The sequence below is a fragment of the Protomyctophum parallelum genome, assembly GCF_964188405.1.
Source record: "Protomyctophum parallelum genome assembly, chromosome: 1".
NCBI classification, from domain to species: Eukaryota; Metazoa; Chordata; class Actinopteri; order Myctophiformes; family Myctophidae; genus Protomyctophum; species Protomyctophum parallelum.
Window position 1 is genome coordinate 89489344 of NC_139697.1, and position 20505 is coordinate 89509848.

Here is a 20505-nt window from a genome sequence, read left to right on the forward strand (position 1 = left end):
TCACGGCAGGCATGATAGCATCACGAGCATTTTGGGTGTTCTAAATAAATTAGATCCAGGCCAGAGTCTGTTCACAGGCTCTCTTTTCACCAGGAACTGCATGCCTTCACAACCCTTCCTTTCATTCACCACACACGGGTACGTTCACTAAACAAGTCACCCAAACACCATGCCACCAACCGGATGTCAACGTGTCGAGCACCACAGGAAGTAGAGCTGCTGATCAAGAATCACAGGTCAGTCTCCAGTCATTATAATAATCACTTTAAATTAAAAAAAAAAAAAAAAATCAAGGACTACTCCTGCTCTAGCCAAGAAAGATGTGCGACGGAAACCAAACGTTATTTGAGACATGCTCTTTGGCAGTGACGAACAACCGGGGCCATGCAGCGCGTGCACACATCTGTAGGTGTGTTCTGGTCACTCTTGTGGTCAGCATTCTCTGCCTTTTAGTGATTGATGTTTCTTCGTTACCTCGATATTTACAAGAGCATGAAGGCACTCCTCTGGTGATGGACCATGCAGACCGACACAGATACGCTGTGGAATCTTTTTAACCACATCAACCCTACTGTGGGTGGGGGGGGGGGGGTAAAACTGTCAATCTACAAGATTAAAACGTGTCACGTAGATCAGCTAGTATCGCCAAAGAAAGAGATTTGGTCTGTAAGGAAAAAGGTAGGGAGACTCTGATAAAATGAAGTATATGTATAGGGTTTACGTGGTTAAGTTCTGTTCTGCCCATGCTTACCTGCAACACATTTTACCAATTGGATTGTCAGTCACACAAATCTGTGTAGACTAGACCACACATCTGGCAGAACAATGAGACTAAAGCAAATATGTGAAGTGTGAATTTCAATCTGATTGATCCCAGCATAAAAAATAAAGACTACTGATTGAGAGATATATCGGCCTGGCTGGTTGCCAAGTACAGTATGTGAGAGGAGATAAAACACCCGCACACTAGTTTCTAGAGCTCCGAGACTTACTACATTAAGAGGCAACAATTGCAACGTCTCGACCTACGAGGTCTTCATCAGGAAAAATATCAATTATCATCAATTATTTGCCCAATGAAGACCGGGCGGGAACCCCTTTTGGTGTTAGCATTATATTATGCTTCCGCTTTTTTTAAATAGCAGATCTACAAGCTCATAGCACGCCACCGAGTGCCGCGCTACGAGCTTGTAGGTCTGCTATTTTCTTTTTAAATCGAAGAACGACAGACATTTTTAGAATCTGATCTCAGGTCAAAATGGGTTAAATAAAGTAAGTCTCTAGAGCTCTAGAGACTAGTGTGCGGGTGTTCTTTTCTCCTCTTTGATGTTTGCCTTGATGCCTGACATCCAACACCTGGCCTAAATATAGGCATTGAGATGTGCACACAATCTTCTCTGTGAGGTACAGTATGTGACCGTCTACTAAAAGGACGCATGCCGTCCCGTCCCGTGAATCATTCCCGAAGCATCACAAAGACTGACTCACCAGCCTCTTCACCAACTAACCCACCAAAAGACAAGCTTGTTAGACTAGGCTTTTAGATGATGACCACTCTCTCTCTCTCTCTCTCTCTCTCTCTCTCTCTCTCTCTCTCTGCCTCAGGCTCTCTATCTTGAATCTGTCCGTTAAGAAAGTACAAATGCACACACGCACACACGCGCACACACCCACTCATACACACATCTGCAACATGGTAGGGGAAAGGGGGTGGTGGGGGGGTGGGGGGGGGACTGGGGGGTATACTATCGATATGGGGGTTCTGGCGTGTGGTGGTAAGGGTATTCGTGGCGCTGCTGGGGCAGGGATTGCCCGTGTGCGGTGGTGGGTGTCTGCTGCTCATACGCTCTGGATGCGGCGGAGTAGCTTCCCGGGGCCGCCGCGTATCCTCCCGTCGACGCGTACGCCGACGCGTAGCTCCCGGCGGAGGCGTCGTAGTTCCCCGTGGCGGCGTCGTAGTTCCCCGTGGCGGAGGCGGCATCGTAGTTCCCCGAGGCGTCGTAGGAGTTGCCGTAGGCCCCGGATGCCTGCTGCTGCTGCTGCTGCTGCTGCTGCTCGTAGCGCGCGGCCGACTCGGCGCTGTAGCCCCGCGCTGCCGCGGCGACATCGTAGCCCCCCGACGAGGGGTAGCCGCCGGCTCCGCCTCCTCCTCCTCCCGACGAGGCGTAGGACACGGGCGGGGCGTAGGTGGTGCTGGAGTCCGTGTTGTAGGTGCCCGGAGGCGCCGGGGCGTTGGCGTTGTTGGCGTGGTGGTTGTTGTTGTTGTTGTTGGAGGGAGGCGGAGCCGCCGAGGGGGGCGGGGGGGGAGGCGGCGGCGGGGGGTTGGTGTAGGCGTACTGGAGGTACTGGTACTGCTGCTGGTACTGCTGGTAGTTCTGGTACTGCTGCATCTGCTGGTAGTACTCTGCGTAACACCTGCCGGGGGGGGGACGGGTTTGTACACTGATCAGTAATCAGAGGAGATTAAAATGGGGTGACTTCTTTGCATCCCAAAATGCAGTTTATAGTTAACTTAAGGGACGCAATAAACAACGACCTCTGCATCCACGGGATGCACTACTGTAATGTTTTTTATTCTAGTTTATTTTCCTAGCTTTAGTTAGTAATAATAATTTCTTCTTCCGTTTTCTACATGAATATAACCACATTATAACCATATAAAATGAAATGCTGAGTTAAATGCTGCAATTTGTAAAAAGAAAAAAGCAAAAATTTGACTCCTAACGTCGTTGAAGTGAGACTCATCAAATGTCCCTGGGACTCATCTAAAAGACCATCCCTGGACTCATCTAAAAGACCATCCCTGGACTCATCTAAAAGACCATCCCTGGACTCATCTAAAAGACCATCCCTGGACTCATCTAAAAGACCATCCCTGGACTCATCTAAAAGACCATCCCTGGACTCATCTAAAAGACCATCCCTGGACTCATCTAAAAGACCATCCCTGGACTCATCTAAAAGACCATCCCTGGACTCATCTAAAAGACCATCCCTGCATCCCGGGACTCATTACATTGAAAACCTATTTACATCACTGAATCATTGGACTGAGGACCAGATTCGACAAAATGTCTTCTAAAAATCATGACAGTTTCCTGAAAAACGTTCTATGTCAGTCGGTTCTCAAACTATTTCATGTCAAGGACATAGTAGCCACTTCGCCAAATGTGATGACCTCATCACATTTGTGAAGACGGCTATGGGAGTTTTTTCGTGCAAAACTAATGCTTGCAATTGATTCTGAATCATGAACCCCCACTAGTTTGACATGTCACATGCTACAAAACCCATTTTGGGGCTGGAAACCCTTTTGGCATTATGTTATGCTTCTTTAGCTATTGAAAAATAGCAGATCTACAAGCTCCACGGGGCGCCACGAGCTTGTAGGTCTGCTATTTTTGAAAAATCGAAGAACCACTGACATAGAAACATAGCATTTTTGTTGAAAAACGTTTTCAACAACGTTCAGCCCCTGAATTAGTCGATATTTTAGACAACACTAACCGTATTTGACATGAAGAATGGATGTCTTTAGCAGAATAACACTGGGAGAATATAAATAGTTTTCTGCAAGTTATATTCTACACTTGGAGGCAGGGTGGTAAAACGCCCCGCCCGTACCTGGCAGTGTTGATTTCGTCGACTAAAACTAAGACGGAAAATGTTAGGAAGGGACTAGTGGACAAGAGATCCAGTATAAGTTATTTTACACTTGGTTGCAACGCGTGTGAGCTTGTAGATGAAAAAAAAAAAAAAAAAAAAACAGGCATTACGACAACATCAAGGCCCTCCAAAATACATTTTAGTCGACTAAATCAACTGTAGATTTAGTCTAAAACTAGACTAACACTATAACATCGCGGGTGACAAAAACTAAATGAACACCATTCAAGAGACGATGACTAAAACTAAAATCAAAAACAACAGCGGTACCTTGCAATGGGATCTGTGGCCTCCGAGGCGGCGGGGGTCTCGGTGGCGGTGGGGGCCGCGGCGGGGTCCTCGGGGCCCCCTGGCGGCGTGGGCAGCAGCGCGCGCCGCTTGCCGCGTATCTGAGGGGCGGAGCCCGGCACGGGGTCGGGGAGCAGCGGGCCTCGGCCTCCTCGGATCGGGCTGCGGTCGCGGTCGCTTGCCCCTCCCGCCGGTCCCACCTTTCTCCCGGCCTGCTGCTCGGCCAGAACCTTTCCGATTGGAAAATTGCGTCAGTATAAGACGGTCCCGTCTCGGGAATGAAAACGTACACGTATCGACTGCGATGACAAGTCACTACCCCATATAGAGAAGACTCTGGGCGGGAACCCCTTTTGGTGTTTTAATTAACCCATTCTGACCCGAGATCAGATTCATACGAGGTTTCCACTGGACACACACTGTCTGATTAACCCATTCTGACCTGAGATCAGATTCTAAAAATGTCAGTCGTTCTTCGATTTTTCAAAAATAGCAGACCTACAAGCTTGTGATATGAGCTTGTAGATCTGCTATTTTTCAATAGCTAAAGCATAACATGATGCTAACACCAAAATGGGTTCCCGTTCAGAATGGGTTAAGCATTATGTTATGCTTTAGCTATTGAAAAATAGCAGATCTACGAGCTTGTAGATCTGCTATTTTTGAAAAAATGTGAAAATGTGGCGGAAATTTGGAATATATATTCTTTCAGAGCGAACGTTTTTTAACTCAAATCGTTTGCTTCTGAGGGGTTCCTGGAATAACATATTTTCAGATGGGGGTTCGGCGGCCAATTACATATATTTTTTTTAGGGGTTCTTGACATGAAAATGTTTGAGAACGACTGACGTAGAAACATGAGGTTTTTCAGAAAACTGTCAAAGACATTTGTAGAATCGTCCTCAGGTCAAAATGGGTTAATTGCTGCTTGCAGTATTGCTGCTTGCATCCATCGAGAATTGAATCAACTGCACTCCCTCGGGTCCTCAGCAATACATTATGCCAACTGTGTAGTACATAGAAATGCATGCCTGCCAGAAGAGCAGCGTCTATTCAATAATTGGACTGTCGTGGGAAACATGTATCAACTATGTCATTTCTTTGGTAACATCTTTCAATTTCACCGGAAATGGCAATATTTAATATTTTGAAAATAGCTCATGCTGGGCCTGACAGCTTAACCCATTCTGGGGCGGGAACCCCTTTTGGTGTTAGCATTATGATATGCTTTAGCTATTGGAAAATAGCAGATCTACAAGCTCATAGCGCACCACCGAGTGGCACGCTACGAGCTTGTAGGTCTGCTATTTTTGAAAATTCGAAGAACGACTGACATAGAAACATAGCTTTTTCAGAAAACTGTCAGGATGTAGAAGACATTTTTAGAATCTGATCTCAGGTCAAAATGGGTTCATATCCGATTGCCATCGTATGATTTTCATGTGCTTTGCACACCACAAGACCAATAAATACTTAAATAAATACTTCTGGTTCGGCAGCATAAGTGAACATGAGTGCCGTTGATGAAAACCGAGCTAAAAGCAAGTCGATATGAATAAAGTGGAAAATAGATCAACCTTCTGTCCCTGTTGGAAGAACTTGGCTCTCGCTGCCTCAAACAGGGCGGTGGGGTTGGACGCCCCCTGGTGGTCCGAGTCCGGGGTGGCCGTGGCCTCCTGGTTGCCCGAGTCCTGGTACACCTGGTCGGCCACGGAGCCGTACACCTGGCTGGCCAGGGCGCCGTAGATGGCCGGGTTGGGCCCTTTGGCTGCCGTCAGGCCCTTCAGGGCGGCGTAGGTGGGGTCGAAGGCCGTGGTGTTGTAGAAGGAGTTGTGAACGCTCTGCTGGACCTGCAGGTGGACATTTTAGTACACAGGAATATGTTAGGAATCCTAACGTGTCGATCTTTCTAAAATAGCAGACCTACAAGCTCGCGCTATGAGCTTGTAGATCTGCCATTTCTCAATGGCTAAATTATAACATAATGTTTAAAACACCAAATAGGGTCCCCGCCCCAAAATGAGTTAAACCAGTTCAAGAAAATTGCAGATTGAGGCGTTGGCGATTGCGGTTCTGAAATATGTGAGATCATTAGGGTTTTCTGGAAGACTGAAACAACTAATGGCCCTAGGGTAGTGGTTAGAGCATTGTATGCCTTTCATGCAGAAGGTTGTGGGTTCGAACACTGCCTGGGGGGGTCAATGTCAGCGAGGGCATGAAGCGGTCGCAACGGGTTCCAAATCAAATGGGTTCAGATCTCCTGAGGAGGCACGTCTGAAGCCTGTCCTGGACGGCGTATCCAGACGTAAAAACAGACCCAGGCTCCATCTATTCTACAGTGCTGTAAGCTTGTAGATAGCAGTGTTGATTTCATCACAAGGCGAAAAATGTTTCGTCGACTACCTTTTTCCACTGACGAAAACTAAATGGAAAGTAAATGAGAACTAAGCTGTGATGACTAAAACCAAGGCTAAATATACTGACAATTTCGTCAACAAATAAAAACTAGACTCAAACGTTAGGAAGGGACTAGTGGACAAGAGATACACTATAGATCGGCTATTTTCAGCAAGTGAATTCATCACGACGGCATCAAGGCCCGCCAAAATACATTTTGTTCAACTAAATCAACTGTAGATTTAGTCAACTAAAATCTTATATTTAGTCGACTAAAACTAGACTAACACTAAGACATTCCAGGTGACTAAAACTAAATGTAAACCATTCAAGAGACTATGACTAAAACGTGCTGGCAAAAACAACACTGGTAGATGTTTTGGTGCAGGACACACTTCTGTAGAAGACATGCAACTCACTGAGAACGTTAACCCATTTTGGGCAGGAACCCCTTTTGGCATTTGGCATTATGCTATGCTTTAGCTATTGAAAAATAGCAGATCTACAAGCTCATAGCGAGCCACCGAGTGGCGCGCTACGAGCTTGTAGGTCTGCTATTTTTGAAAAATCGAAGAGCGACTGACATAGAAACACGGCTTTTTCAGAAAACTGTCAGGATGTAGAAGGCATTTTTAGAATCTGATCTCAGGTCAGAATGGGTTGAATCCATGCATACCTGTATGGGTAGTCCAGCTGCGGCAGCAGCAGCCGCTGCGAGCACGGCCGCCTGGCTCTGGTGGTGTTCCAGGGAGGGAGGTGGTCTGGGGAGGAGGCCTTCTCTGGGTCCTGAGAAGAGGTTTTTATATTAGAGAAACACTGGAAGAACAATCATTCATTCCCACGGAAGTAGAAGTAGACTAGGGAACACTTCATTCAACTGTATTCAATGCTTTCACATTGCATCGATCCGTATCCGTGTAAGTTCTACTGCATAACCCGCTTTCCACGCCATTTAATCCATGTTTCTGTCCTGTGTAATACGCTAAACACGCCCGCCATTTGGATTTGTCGCTGAGTGACGAGTTATGATGACGAAAACGGAAATCGACCCATGCTCTGGGCTGCAAGGGCTTCTGGGAAAATGAGTTCAATGCAAGAGAACGGTAGTATCAACTGGACTACAGCAGCTCTCGCTGCCTGTTTAGGGCTGACCTTCGATCACACTTTTGATGATCAACGCTTCCAAAGTGAAGAAACGTCGATGCGAGGTGCGATGCGAGGTGCGATGCGAGGTGCGATGCGAGACGAGCAGTGACGCACAATGAATTTGGCTTAAACAACGATATAGCAGAGACAAACGCATGCTTGGATTGGTCTCATTTATTTTATTTAACGATAAGCAACAATTGTTGCTTTCACCCAATTCGGCCAATTGTAGCAGCCTTCATGAAAGCAGTGACGCACAAATAATTAGGCTTACAATAAAACATCCGACCGTAACAAGTCAACATTAACTAAAACTGCCTGACACAGGCATTACCTCTCAAATAAAAATATATATAATCCAGAAATTGTAAACGAAAGGCATTTTGCTTCTCTTCAGATTGAAACTGAAGATGTGAAAACACCAAAAAAAACACCACCCGAACGTAACATGAATGAACTCTTAAATCAATCAAACCCTCTAGGCTCTCTATGGAACAAAAAACTAAAAAAACGTAATAAGTAACAGTTTGGCTACCATTCAAAACAGCACACACTGTCAAGTGTAAACGAAGTAATGAACGGATTTTTTCTTCTCCTCTTGCCGTAACATTAACTGAAATAAAGCGTGATTTAATCGAGGCTGTATTAAGACATGGCAGTATAATATTGGTGCAAAATGGAAATATGTAATTAAATACCGGTAGTTGAGAGAGAGAGAGGAGAGGGAGAGGGAGAGGGAGAGGGAGAGGGAGAGAGAGAGGGAGAGAGAGAGAGAGAGAGACGTAAAGCCGTTCCATTTCAAAGAATACAAAAATGCCGTCTTGCAGGCGCGTTCGCACAACCAAAAAAGCGGCTCTGTCTCTGAGAGTGCAATATTATAGTTAGTTACGGTACTTATATTAGTGCAGAAAAGAGACAATAAATCCCCCTTTGGAGAAGATGCGCTCCGAAGGGGTTGTAGTGGCAGGGAATCAGGGATGGATAGAATCCTCTTACATATTTTAAAATGCAACCATGTCACTTTTGACTTATTTTTCCTGCGTGGACCGCTGGACGGCATGACTGTAGCTGCTTGACTTCCTTGTTAACACCAAGGACTGTCTAAAGAGGACAGGACGTGAGGACCGTAAGGGCGCCGCCATGTTGCTCACATGGTGCTCCATGGAAGGAAAGAAACATGCGCAGTTGCAGACCAAGGAAGCTGAAGGAGGAAGTGTTGGCTGCATAAAGCCCACTGCGCATGTTTCTGTCCTTCCATGGAGCACCATGTGAGCAACATGGCGGCGCCCTTACGGTCTTCGCGTCCCGTCCTCTTTAGACAGTCCTTGGTTAACACGTGAGGACGAAGGAGGCTCTGCGAGGTGCGAGCATGGCTCGCGGACCAAAATGGGCCGTCTCGCGGACCAAAAGGGGCGGCTTTTGTTTTATGACTATTCGATTTTTTATTTCAAGATGGATTCCCGTGCTTATCGATGGAACATTGCTTAATCGATATTTTTCTGTTCGACAACAAGCCACGGAACTCTTTTCAGGTGGGATTTTCATAGATCAAAGGGCGCAAATACTTCAGCGTTATGCTCCAAAGGTAATGAAACAATCCCGGCAGCCTCGGTATATGTCACCGTTGAATCTAAAGCCCTCGTGATGTTAATTTGACATGATGCATTTGGAACGGGGAGCACTCACCTCCGCCCATAGCTAGTCCCTCGTGCGGGGCCATGCCGGCGGCGATCAGGTTGTTGAGGGGCTGGGCCTTGGACAGCTCCACCGACAGCTGACGCCCTTTGAAGACGGTCCCGTTTAACCCTTCGATGGCCTGAACCGCGTCCTCCTTCCTCTCCATGTGCACGAACGCATAACCAGCGTTGGAACATAATCTGGCTGCAGGGGGAACACGGTCGGTGGCGTCAGCTTAAAACACACAGTGGGTGGAAAAACTAGATAATCTTCTCATTTGGTAGAGTTTACTTTAGGAACTTAATTAATGGTGCACGCCCATTTCTCAAATACAGCAGCTTGGCAGTTATATTAGGTTGGGTGAACATGCAGGAACATGCAATTATGGTGTAATTATTCTGCCTCGGATTCAATTGTGACACCGATATTTAAAAATGTTATCTTTAATCAAAATGAATTGCCACGGCAACATCAGGGCTTTCAATGAAACCGTTGGGAACAGATGGGCAACAGGAGGACACGGCACTGACCTTTGACCTTGTCGCAGTCCAACACCCTGCCGAAGGTCTGGAAGAGGCCGTGCAGGTCGTCGGCCGTGCACGTGGCGCTCAGGTTCCCCACAAACACCTTGGTGGAGTTGGGTGGACGTGCTCGCGACTCCTCCACCACCAGGGGCCGCCCTCGGTACTCCTTCCCATCGAGGTAGCGTATGGCCCTGTCAGAATGACCAGCAGAGAAAACAACATGAGCACAGGCTGCAGGAACGGTGTTAAGACTAACAGTAGCAGCGCGCGCACACACACGTCAGAGTGTGATTTGTAATTACATACAACATAAGGATAGGGTGGGTACATGGTTAATCACAAAATGACTAGGCCTAATACATTTAGGACTGATTCATAGATACATTGTTTTTACCCGCCTATGATTATTTTGAGCGACCTGAAGTGGTTTTAGCCAGCGCCCAAATGATACCAATTGAAGTAACAATAATTCAAATCATGTCCAAATGTGTTTAATAGCTTGTTATAAGTTCAGACTTTTCTGTTTGGATGTATGGGCTGTCGAGGCCAGATAGTCGTTTTTTTGCCACTCAGTAGGCGTTCCCGCATAACTTCCGCCGGATATGATGATGTCACGCGCATACCCTCTATAGTTATCAGAATTGTGAGAATTTGTGTTTCACATCTGTGTCCATTTCCTAACAAAGACATCAGACATTCTTTGTAATGAAACTAAGCTATTCCTCCCATTACAAAATGTCAGTTTATGGAATGTTTTCCAACACCTTCTGGTTTCCTAGTTCTCTTCTTATCAGCTACACTTTTAGGGCAAATGCGTTTCGTTTGTTTAAAAAGCCCCTAGGGGCCTTTGAACATTTTCAACTGGGCGCACATTTTCCAAAAAGATCACACATTATAATGAAATATTGTAGAAAGATGACGAGAGAATCCAAATCAAGAGTAAACCATTGTTTACCTTCCACTAACTATATTGCTCAGATAAATACTGTTTGTTTTGCTATTTAGTAGCTACAAAATTAAACCATCCATAGTTTTAGAGTAGTATTGGTTTCTACTAGTAGAAAGCTCAAAGCTATGAGCTTGTAGATCTGCTATTTTTTTTTTTATCGTGAAAATGCGACACAAATCTTTGAATATATATTTTTTCAGAGTGAACGTTTTTAACTCAAATCTTTGCTTCTGGGGGGTCCCTGGAACTACATATTTTCTAGCCTGGGCACCATTTCATTTCGGTATATGATCCGATCGGGAGCGGATGATATGGTTACGTCATGTTGTAGTATTGTTTGGTAGTCCCAAGAAGTCGACAGACAGGAAAAACAGGCGGCGGCAACTTCCTTTTCTCTCTCAATAAAAGCTACAGGCTACGAGAGCTTTTATTGAGAGGGAAAAGGAAGTTGCCGCCGCCTGTTGTTCCTGTCTGTCATACGGACTTTTGGAACAGAGACCAGGCTTTCCTCCAAGGTGGTGAGGCGAGGTTACATATTTTCAGATGGGGGGTCGGCGGCCAAATACAGATAGTTCTGGCCTCTGGGTGTCCTTGACATTAATTCGTTTGAGAACCACTGACATAGAAACATGGGTATTTCAGAAAACGGTCAGAATTTAGAAGACATTTTTTTAAATTTCGGGTTAAGGTACCTGTCAGCTGCCCCCTCTCCCTTCAAGGTGATGAAGGCGTACTGCCGCAGCAGGGAGCAGGTGCCGATCTCCCCGTAGGGCTCGAACAGCTTGTTGATCTCCTCGTGAGTCGCATCCAGAGGAAGGTTGCCCACAAACAACTTGACGTTGTCGCTCATCTCTCTCTCGGTGCGTGTCACAACCAGACACCTGGAGGAGGGAAGGAGGAGCAGTCAAGCTTGATTGGCATGAGAAAAGAATAGGTTTACATTGCCAAAGCAAGTGTCAAAATATAATCCAACAGTTGAAAATGGCCAAACTAAGAATATACAAGTTGGCGGGTGGGGGGGGCATTGAGTAAACAGGGCTATGTCACTGGACAGGACACGTGGGTTAGTTAGACTAGCAGTGGTTCCAAAAGTGGGGTTCGGCGACCCCCAGGGGTCCTTGAGGGAGTTCCAGGGGGTCCCCAGCTAAATGATGGTTAGGAAGGAACCAAATGGACCCTTATGGGTCTGTAACTCAAATTTAACTCTGAGAGTGTAAGGGTACACTCTCAGAGTAAATTAACATTGATTTTACAATATAAATTGGGGGTCCGAGACTAATGAATGTCAAACTGGGGGGGGGGGGGTCCTTGAAATTAAACGGGTTGAGAATCACTGCTATAGCCGTAAAAATCTTCTGGTATGGGGGTCCCTGTGGACCCTGTCATATGTTTTCAAATGGGGGTCCTTGATGGAAATGAAAAAGTTAAGAGAGCGCCACCGCGGGGGACTCAGAGGACATTTACCATATTGTAAAGTCTACTCGACAGACATTCAACAATACACGTCATTTCCCCCCAAAGAATATGGGGCGACGAGTATTACAGCCAGACTTCGTTCTTCATTCCGTACTATTATTATTATTACAACAAAACGTCCTCAGAACACTTCGTTTAGTACCTAGACAACTCTAGTAAGCTAGGTTATGTTTATTTTTACGTAAACACAATAAAGCTAACAAACTTCCAACGCAGCAGGCGAGTTCAGTTCAGTAGCATCAGCATGCTAACCATTAGGCTCCCTTCGGTTATTATCTTAGCATGCTAACCGGCTAAACTGTGCTAACTATAACTGGCTCGACGTGCGGGCCATCTTGTGTCAACGTCGCAACGCTTGTATGCTAAGCTAACAAAGCTAACGTTAGCTTCGTTTTGTTGTTTTCTGTAGTTAATTTTCGCGGTTAATGCTACAGATACGTACACATCAGCAGGAGGAGTTCACAGAACGGTGGTCGGCTTAGAATTATTTCTACTTATCCTCCGAGGTAAAGAAAGGGGCACAGAGCCAGAATGCTAACGTTAATATAATTCACTCATTTCTTACCCAGCGCGGTGTTCCAGCACTGTTGACTTGAGTCGACTGACTGCCTCACATCCGGTTCCGCCTTCTGCCGGGGGGGGGGGTCTTATGATGACGTTGTAGTTTTGTATATTTTTTCCTTTTTGCTGTACATTTGATTGATTGATTGATGTATTAATTGATTGAAGTATTTATTAACAGATTGGAGAATTACAGTACATTTCAAGCACAACTCAATACAAAACTGTTACTGGGGAGGTAGGTACTGGGGAGGCACTGGGGAGGTACTGGGGAGGCACTGGGGAGGTAGCCTACTGGGGAGGTACTGGGAAGACACTGGGGAGGTACTGGGGAGGTACTGGGGAGGCACTGGGGAGGTACTGGGGAGGCACTGGGCCGACTGGGGAGGTACTGGGAAGACACTGGGGAGGTACTGGGGAGGTACTGGGGAGGCACTGGGAAGACACTGGGGAGGCACTGGGGAGGTACTGGGAAGACACTGGGGGGACACTGGGGAGGTACTGGGGACTGGGGAGGCACTGGGGGGGACATTGGTGGGACACTGGGCAGACAGTAAAAAAAAGAAGAAAGGAAGGGCCGGGCCTGGGGCCAGCACTTATGTCTCTTACGTCCACAGCATTGACCTACTCCAGAAGAGATTTGTTAGTGCTACTTTATCAAAACGACTCGATCACTCTGCTCCACTTTTCAAAAAAGCTAAACTTACTTTACTGTTTTCCAGATAAACACATATCATCTAATCTTAAACATACCCCCAACACCATCCCCAAACCTTTTAGTAATTAAGTTCACAAATCAATCTTGTTATTATATTATAATATTATATAATGTCTTAAAGCCCCCAGAGCTTCTTCATATAACGCCTCCTCCTGGCACTTTCCCTTTTTTATTTTTGTATGCTTTATTGCTCTATACTGTGCTAAATAAAAAATAAATCTCTCTCTCTCTCTCTCTGTGTGTGTGTGTGTGTGTGTGTGTGTGTGTGTGTGTGTGTGTGTGTGTGTGTGTGTGTGTGTGTGTGTGTGTGTGTGTGTGTGTGTGTGCGTGTGCGTGTGCGTGTGCGTGTGTGTGTGTGTGTGTGTGTGTGTGTGTGTGTGTGTGTGTGTGTGCGTGCGTGCGAGTGTGCGCGCGCAATAATAATAATTATTGTTGTTTTTGTTATTATTAGTTAGTTAGTAGCCTATTAATATCAGTAGCAGGCGACGAGTAGAGGTGGTGCATGGTGGTGGTGCATGGTGGTGAGTTGACTCACTATGGTTCCCATGATTGGGTAAAAATGTCCTCATTGGCCTGGACCCAGGCTTTCATCCGGGACCGGGATCGAACCAACATGGAAAATAAATGTGGAACTTATTGCTTATAATGAAAAACGGAACCCAGGTCAGATCAGGTGGGACAAGGAGGAGGGGCCTGTGAACACACGTCACGGAGACGTCTCCAGGTTTACAATACTTTCGAGTCATGACAGGCTATAAAGTCTCAGAATAGTTGGGGCTACTTTTACTTTGCCATATTAAATGTGAGGACTATAGGACACTAAAAAGAAAGAAAGTCCAGAGTATATTATGGTAAAAAAAACAGCTCTCCTCCACGACTCCACTTAGTCCACTACACGCATCGTCAAGAGGACAATCGAGGCGAAGAAGAGGTATGCGAAGCAGTTCTCTGCTCGGACAGTTGAGTTGAGTCTGTCTACTATAGGCTACTGTAGTTTGATGATGCAGACATTTACAGTAACAAACAGTAGCCGAGGAAACGTTCTATGAACTTCTATCTATTAAAAGTATTTGTAGGTTTTGCGATATTTAGGCCAATAGTTGAACCGAAATCTCGGCGCACAAGAACAAGGTTTTTACGCACTGCGCTGCCAGAAAATTGTAGTGTGGGCCTGGCTGTCATTGAACATGTTTGCGTTTTATTTTATTTATTTAAATAAGACAACATAAGTTGTACGTGCACCTACTCTCTCCGCATCAAATGCAAATGCTAGATGTTTCCACGTTCTGTCTGTCTGTCTGTCTGAATTTGGTCCCTGAGCTTCTTAACGCCTCCGAGCATCTATTAAGCTTTATGCTTCTTTCTGCTCACACGTCTGAACTTGTCTCTCTCAACTCTCAATCCCAGCCAGACGCTAGAGATTTATTGTACGTGTGTGTGCGTGTTAGTGAGTGGAATTGCTTATGGAATTCTGGGCACAATTTCAACACACGTTACAATGGCTTCCCCAATTGTTATTAAACAACAACGTTTTCATAGAATGGCATTGGCTCTAAAGGGCCCCAGACACAGACACCTGTAAGCATCCCAATCTATCACCTTACTTACAGTACACCACTGTTTTGTATACACATGTGTCATGTCTGCATTTATGGTGTGTGTGTGTGTGTGTGTGTGTGTGTGCTTGTCAGCATATAAGTGCATTTAAATATGTGTTATGGTGTGCTACAGAAATAAGTATAGCCTGTGTGTGTGTGTGTGTGTGTGTGTGTGTGCACGCGTGTGTGTGTGTGTGTGTGTGTGTATGAATTAATGAAATATTTATTTCCGTGTCATGCCACTCTGGCCCATCCCATGTGGGATTATATGACACATTTGACAGAATAAGTTGAAAACAAAGTAGTCCTTCCTGTTCACATTACTATTGTCTGTCTGTCTGTCTGTATGTCTGTCTGTCTGTCTGTCTGCGCGTGCGTGCGTGCGTGTGCATGCGCGTGTGTGTGTGTGGGTGCACGTCTGTGTGCGTGCCACCGCTGCCACACACACACAAACACACACACACACACACACACACACACACACACACAGATGACGGCCCAGCAGCAGGAGGAGCCTCTGTATGACTTCCCGGAGCCATCGGAGAGCAGTAGCCGGGCCCCTCCGAGGGGCCGCGAGTCCCTCCGGAGCGTCGGCGTTCTGGACCGCCTGCTGCTCACCATGCCCGTCTGGCTGCAGCTGTCCATCAACCCCGCTACCGCCCTGCACATCCTGCAGAGGGAGCCGCCCGGGGTCAGGCATGCAGGGCCATCTAATCCATGCATTCAAATGTACACACACGCAATATAGACATAATATACAGCAGTGGTTCCCAAACGTGTTCATGTCAAGGAAACCCGCAAAATGACATTCATTAGCCCGCATGGACCCCCCCGTTTGAAAATATATTCCAGGGATTCTCAACCCGTTTAATTTCAAGGACCCCCAGTTTGACATGCATGTTAGTCTACAGACTCCCATTTAATTTAACTGGGGCTTCATGGTACTAACCCTGAGTGTCCTTCCATTTGTACATTAACGGGTCCATTTGCTTCCAATTGACAACTCAGAGTTACAGCCCCATAAGGGTCCATTTGGTTTCAAACTATAATTTAGCTGGGGACCCCCTGGAACTCCCTCAAGGACCCCTGGGGGTCCCCGGACCCCACTTTGGGAACCACTGCAATAGACAGATAAGACATAATATACAGTAAACAGATATTCAGAATATCTGTACAATACTGTAGAATAACATTATTCTACAGTCAGATGTTAGGTTCTTATAGCTCACTTACGATCCTTAATGACTATTTCCATGCATTTACCATGTGTTGTTCTTGCTTACTGTAAATCGCTCTGGGCGTCTGCTAAATGCCTAAAGTGTACACTCAGAGAGACCTATGACAGGCATACTCCACATACCGTATAGCCTGCTGTGCTCTTTAAAACTCCCTTTTTCCAAAACAACCTCGACTCAAAACTGTCCCGAACGAGTTCGTCACATGGGATTCGATCTAAGCGCTGCAATTGTGCTTTTATTTCTTTAATGGCTCTACTTTTCACCTTTTACTGGTGTTTTTTTGTTGCACCCAACTGGCGGTGGCGGCGTTTTACTATTAAAGTAATATCACTTACATAACGTATTATTGTTTATTCCGTGCCTATACAGGCATTCCTGGTGCGCAAGTCTCGCACGTCTCAGAGGAACGTTCTGTGTGTCCGGCTGGCAGACGACAGCGTTCCATCCTTCGTTCAGCAGTTCAGCATCCGAGAGGACCACTCCAGTAAGACCTCCAAGATGTCCACAGACGTCCTGGGAATTACCCGTATGGGGTGCCCAAGAAACCTTTATTCTTTTTTGGGGGGGTTTTATTAAAAAAAAAATCACACCCGTGTGAACTGAGTGGTGCAACTCCCCTGTTTCACCCCTCCTCTCTCTCTCATTAGCAGGCTGCGGCAACAGTCTCTCTCTCTCTCTCTCTCTGTTTCTGGCACAACTGCGCCCCTACTGGTACTCATACTGGTGCTCATTAACCAACACATAGGTGAACAACACATAGGTGAACACGGACATTGCTGTTCCTTGGAGTGGTTGCACCACTCAAAAATATGTCAAAGAAATTAATGTAAAACGTGGGCACCCTATTTTTCATTTTTTAAGTGTTGTGTGGGCACACAATGTGATAACCCCCGACCCCGAGTACTGGAATTACTTTGTTCATTTAATGTTGACGGCAGACCATGTGTTGATTTCGTCTACTAAACTATGGCGAAAAACGTTAGTCGACTACCTTTTTTCACTGACAAAAATGAATTGGAAACTAAGCTATGATATATTACATATATCATACATATATTGACAATTGACAACAAGTAATTCCAGCAGATGTACAAGCTCATAGCGCGGCGCTATGAGCTTGTATGTCTGCTATTTTTGAAAAATCGTGAAAATGTGGCGCAAATCTTTTAAAGTTTTTAACACATATCTTTCGTTCTGGTGGGGGGGGGGGGGGGGGGGGGGGGGCCTGGAACAACATATTTTCAGATGGGGGTCGGCGGCCAATTACATATAATCTTGGGGGTCCTTGACATGATAATGTTTGAGAACGACTGACATAGAAACATAGGGATTTGCAAGAAAACTGTCAGGGTTTAGAAGACATTTGTAGAATCGTTCCCAGGTCAAAATGAGTTAGACCACACACAATTCAGTACTTTCACATTGTTCATCTTCACTGTGTTATTGTTCACTTCTCGATTCCTTCCTTCCTCCGCCCCGCAGCGTTCTGTCTGGAGACCTCAGCCATAACGTTTCCAGATGTGCCGAAACTCATCGCCTTCTATTGCATCAGCAGGTACAGTATGTCGTCTCCTTGTCCTCATCTGCTTCTTCTCCCTCCGCTTTTCCCGAGGTCCGTGGCGTGTCACCATTCACCCCCCCCCCCTCCCCCTCCTTCCTTGTCCCGATTCATCATTATTTCCATGCATCGCCACGTCAGTACTGTGGCCAATTAGCCTCAGACAGAGTATGGTGTGTGTGACTGTGTGGGGCATTGCATGTTATCCATGCGTACCTGTATTCATATTCTGTGGTCGGAAAACCACATAGTACCACATTTTGTGAAACTTATAATTTTACTTCTTGCTTCTATGCCCCGTCAATCTTTGGCTCGGATGCTTTTGAATTACTTAATATTGTTCGTTTTCGTTTTCTTGGAAAACAAACGCTTGACAATGTGTCACTACGTTTTGTTTAAAAATGATATCAAAAGGGGTAGGCAATAAAAGCTATGGCTTCAGCCTATACCTTTTTGGACCTACATGTGTATGCATACATATATATACATTTTCTTAAGTACCAAAATAAGGTTTACTACTACTGTAGGAACTCACCATTGTGTGTTTGTGTCCACCAGAGATGTATTACCGTTCCACCTGGAGCTCCCTGAAGCCATTGCCAAGGCCAGGTCTCAGAAACAGCTCGAGTCCATCTCGCATATGGGAATAGGTATGCGATGTGACCACAACTTCCTGTGTTTTACAACCCTCTCTAAACTGGACGACGTCCCAATCTCTTACCAATGTATGCGTTTAATTAACCCATTCTGCACGGGAACCCCTTTTGGTGTTTTAAGCATCATGTTATACTTTAGCTATTGGAAAATAGCAGATCTACAAGCTTGTAGCACGGCACCGAGTGCCGCGCTACGAGCTTGTATGTCTGCAATTTTTGGAAAAATCGTAAAAATGTGGCGTAGATCTGCTATTTTTCAACAGCTAAAGTACAACATAATGCTTAAAAAACCCAAAAAGGGGTCCCCGTCCAGATTGAGTTAAGCGTTACCCATGAAACAATATTATAGACAATAATTAATAGAATTGGGAGTGTAAATGAATCAGTGAAAGAATGGTCTGGTTTTGTCGTTTCTTGCGCAGAATTCTGGAGTTCTCAGCTGAACTTTCGCGGGCCACGGGAGACTCCTAAAGTTCAGGAGGAGGAGGAGGAGGAGACGCGGCCACATCCAGAGACCGCACCTCTGCCCGTCCCCACGTCCCACCCTATGCCCACATCCGAGCCCATAGCCATCGCTCGGCCGGCCGACCCGCGCGGCACACCGCCACAAAGCGCCGTCGGCAAGGACGACCCGAGTCCCACCGCCTTCCAGGAGTTCTGCCCGATCAAGACGCGCAGCCCCGGCGAGGTGAACTTCGGCTCCAGCCAGGGAGCGCTCTGCTTCATCAACCCCCTCTTCCTCCAGTCCCACAACACCTTGCACCGGCGGCACATGTTCAAGCGCAGCCTTAAGATCCGGGTGTCGACGGAGACCTCCAGCCCGCTGTCGCCTCCCACCGCCCCGCCTCCTCCGCCGCCGCTGATGCCCAAGAAGAAGAGGGGCCGGTGTAATAAGGCCAAGGACTGGCCGGCGTTGGCCCAGGAAGACGCTCGTCGGCCTGAGCCCCGGGACCGGCTCAGCCCGTCCCAGGGTCCCATTGCTCGGGAGGACGAGGCCGAACCCCTGGATGTCCCGCTGCGGACAGAGACCGAAAACATCGGAGTCGATGACAGAACGCGCGCAAAGTCCCCCGGCCTCCCGTCCGGCATGCGAGAGGGCCAGACACGGATGGAACGGGGCCGGGTCGGGACAGACACGGGAGAGGCTGCGGAGGCAACCGGGCCCACCGTTAGCTCCCTCCCGGATTCCGACTCCGACTACATGCAGCCTTCTCCCAGGCTCAACGTCCCCCCGTCTCCGTATCTTTCTCCCTCCGTCTCTCCCAGGACGCCCCCCTCTTTATTTCCCAAGGCCTCCTCCCCCTCCTCGTTTCCCAAGGCCTCCCCGTCGTCGTCCCCGTGCGTCTCTCCCTCGCTCCCTCCCAAGGTGTCGGCGTTCTCCCTCTCGCCCGCCACCTCCTCCTCGCCCTCCACGTTAGACGAGTACCGCACGCCCACCGGCGCCGTTGCGCCGCCGCCGCCGCGTGGCCAGGGATGCAGAGGAGGGGAACGCGTCGAAGAGAGAACCGGAGGAAAGGCAGCGGGTGTCGAGGAGATGCGGGACGAGGAGAACAGAGAGGGAGCGGAGGAGGACATGGGTTCGCTTTTACAGCACATGTGTGCCGCTTCTCTGAACGACTCGGACAGCTGCAGCTCCTCCCTCAGCAGCCTGGAGGAGGCTGCGGAGACCACGCCGCCTCCCTCGCCTCTCCCATTCGGTATTTAAGTCTGACGTCATTTTGTAGTGCTAACGTTATGTCCGGGTCCAAGTAGGCACCAGCTCCCGTCCGCATCTCATTGCGAACGCAATGAGCACTAACTATGAGACCCTGCAGATCATTTCTGTGTGTGTGTGTGTCTGTCTGTCCCGCTGTGACACCACCCGCCCGCCACCAGAGGGCGCAGCTGTAGCACACACACACACACACACACACACAAACAACCACACACACACACACAGTAGAAAACTTTAAAAAATTACTAACTAAAAAGAAAAAAAAAGTACGTAATTTATTCTAATTGTTATTGCAATTTACGAGCTGCGTTCGCTTCCCGCGTTTGCGTGTCTTACTTG

At 47.0% G+C, this 20505-nt stretch overlaps 2 protein-coding genes across 4 annotated transcripts; one reads left to right on the plus strand and one right to left on the minus strand.

The window, feature by feature from the left end:
• Nucleotides 1-1226: 1226 nt before the first annotated feature.
• Nucleotides 1227-12723, minus strand: rbm14a (RNA binding motif protein 14a). Of its 2 annotated transcripts, none has more exons than XM_083773708.1 (8): nucleotides 12689-12723; nucleotides 11340-11528; nucleotides 9705-9889; nucleotides 9184-9378; nucleotides 7028-7137; nucleotides 5532-5804; nucleotides 3937-4184; nucleotides 1227-2415 (listed from the first exon to the last, which is right to left on the minus strand). In XM_083773708.1, the coding sequence occupies exons 2-8, from the start codon at nucleotides 11495-11497 to the stop codon at nucleotides 1746-1748; spliced, it is 1839 nt and encodes a 612-aa protein (XP_083629834.1). In that variant the 5' UTR covers nucleotides 11498-11528; nucleotides 12689-12723; the 3' UTR covers nucleotides 1227-1745. The 2 variants fall into 2 exon arrangements, with proteins under 2 accessions (XP_083629834.1, XP_083629833.1); XM_083773707.1 differs by having other exon boundaries at nucleotides 12566-12702.
• A 1418-nt stretch (nucleotides 12724-14141) lies between these two features.
• On the plus strand, nucleotides 14142-20157 carry LOC310867173 (uncharacterized protein; the record flags this gene model as incomplete). 2 transcript variants are annotated; one of them, XM_083777033.1, is made up of 6 exons in its annotated part: nucleotides 14142-14333; nucleotides 15491-15691; nucleotides 16608-16722; nucleotides 17721-17793; nucleotides 18355-18446; nucleotides 18875-20157. In XM_083777033.1, the coding sequence occupies exons 2-6, from the start codon at nucleotides 15491-15493 to the stop codon at nucleotides 20155-20157; spliced, it is 1764 nt and encodes a 587-aa protein (XP_083633159.1). In that variant the 5' UTR covers nucleotides 14142-14333. The 2 variants fall into 2 exon arrangements, with proteins under 2 accessions (XP_083633159.1, XP_083633160.1); XM_083777034.1 differs by lacking the exon at nucleotides 14142-14333 and having other exon boundaries at nucleotides 15603-15729.
• Between the last annotated feature and the right edge of the window lie 348 nt (nucleotides 20158-20505).

Bases quoted from the DNA above. Each gene is read 5' to 3' on its own strand.
- rbm14a (XM_083773708.1), bottom strand. From the start codon at position 11,497: ATGAGCGACAACGTCAAGTTGTTTGTGGGCAACCTTCCTCTGGATGCG. The intron at 7,138-9,183 runs GTGAGTGCTCCC...ACCTCTTCTCAG, and splicing joins GGGACTAGCTATGGGCGGAG to GACCCAGAGAAGGCCTCCTC. The intron at 2,416-3,936 runs GTACCGCTGTTG...CCCCCCCGGCAG, and splicing joins GCCACAGATCCCATTGCAAG to GTGTTACGCAGAGTACTACC.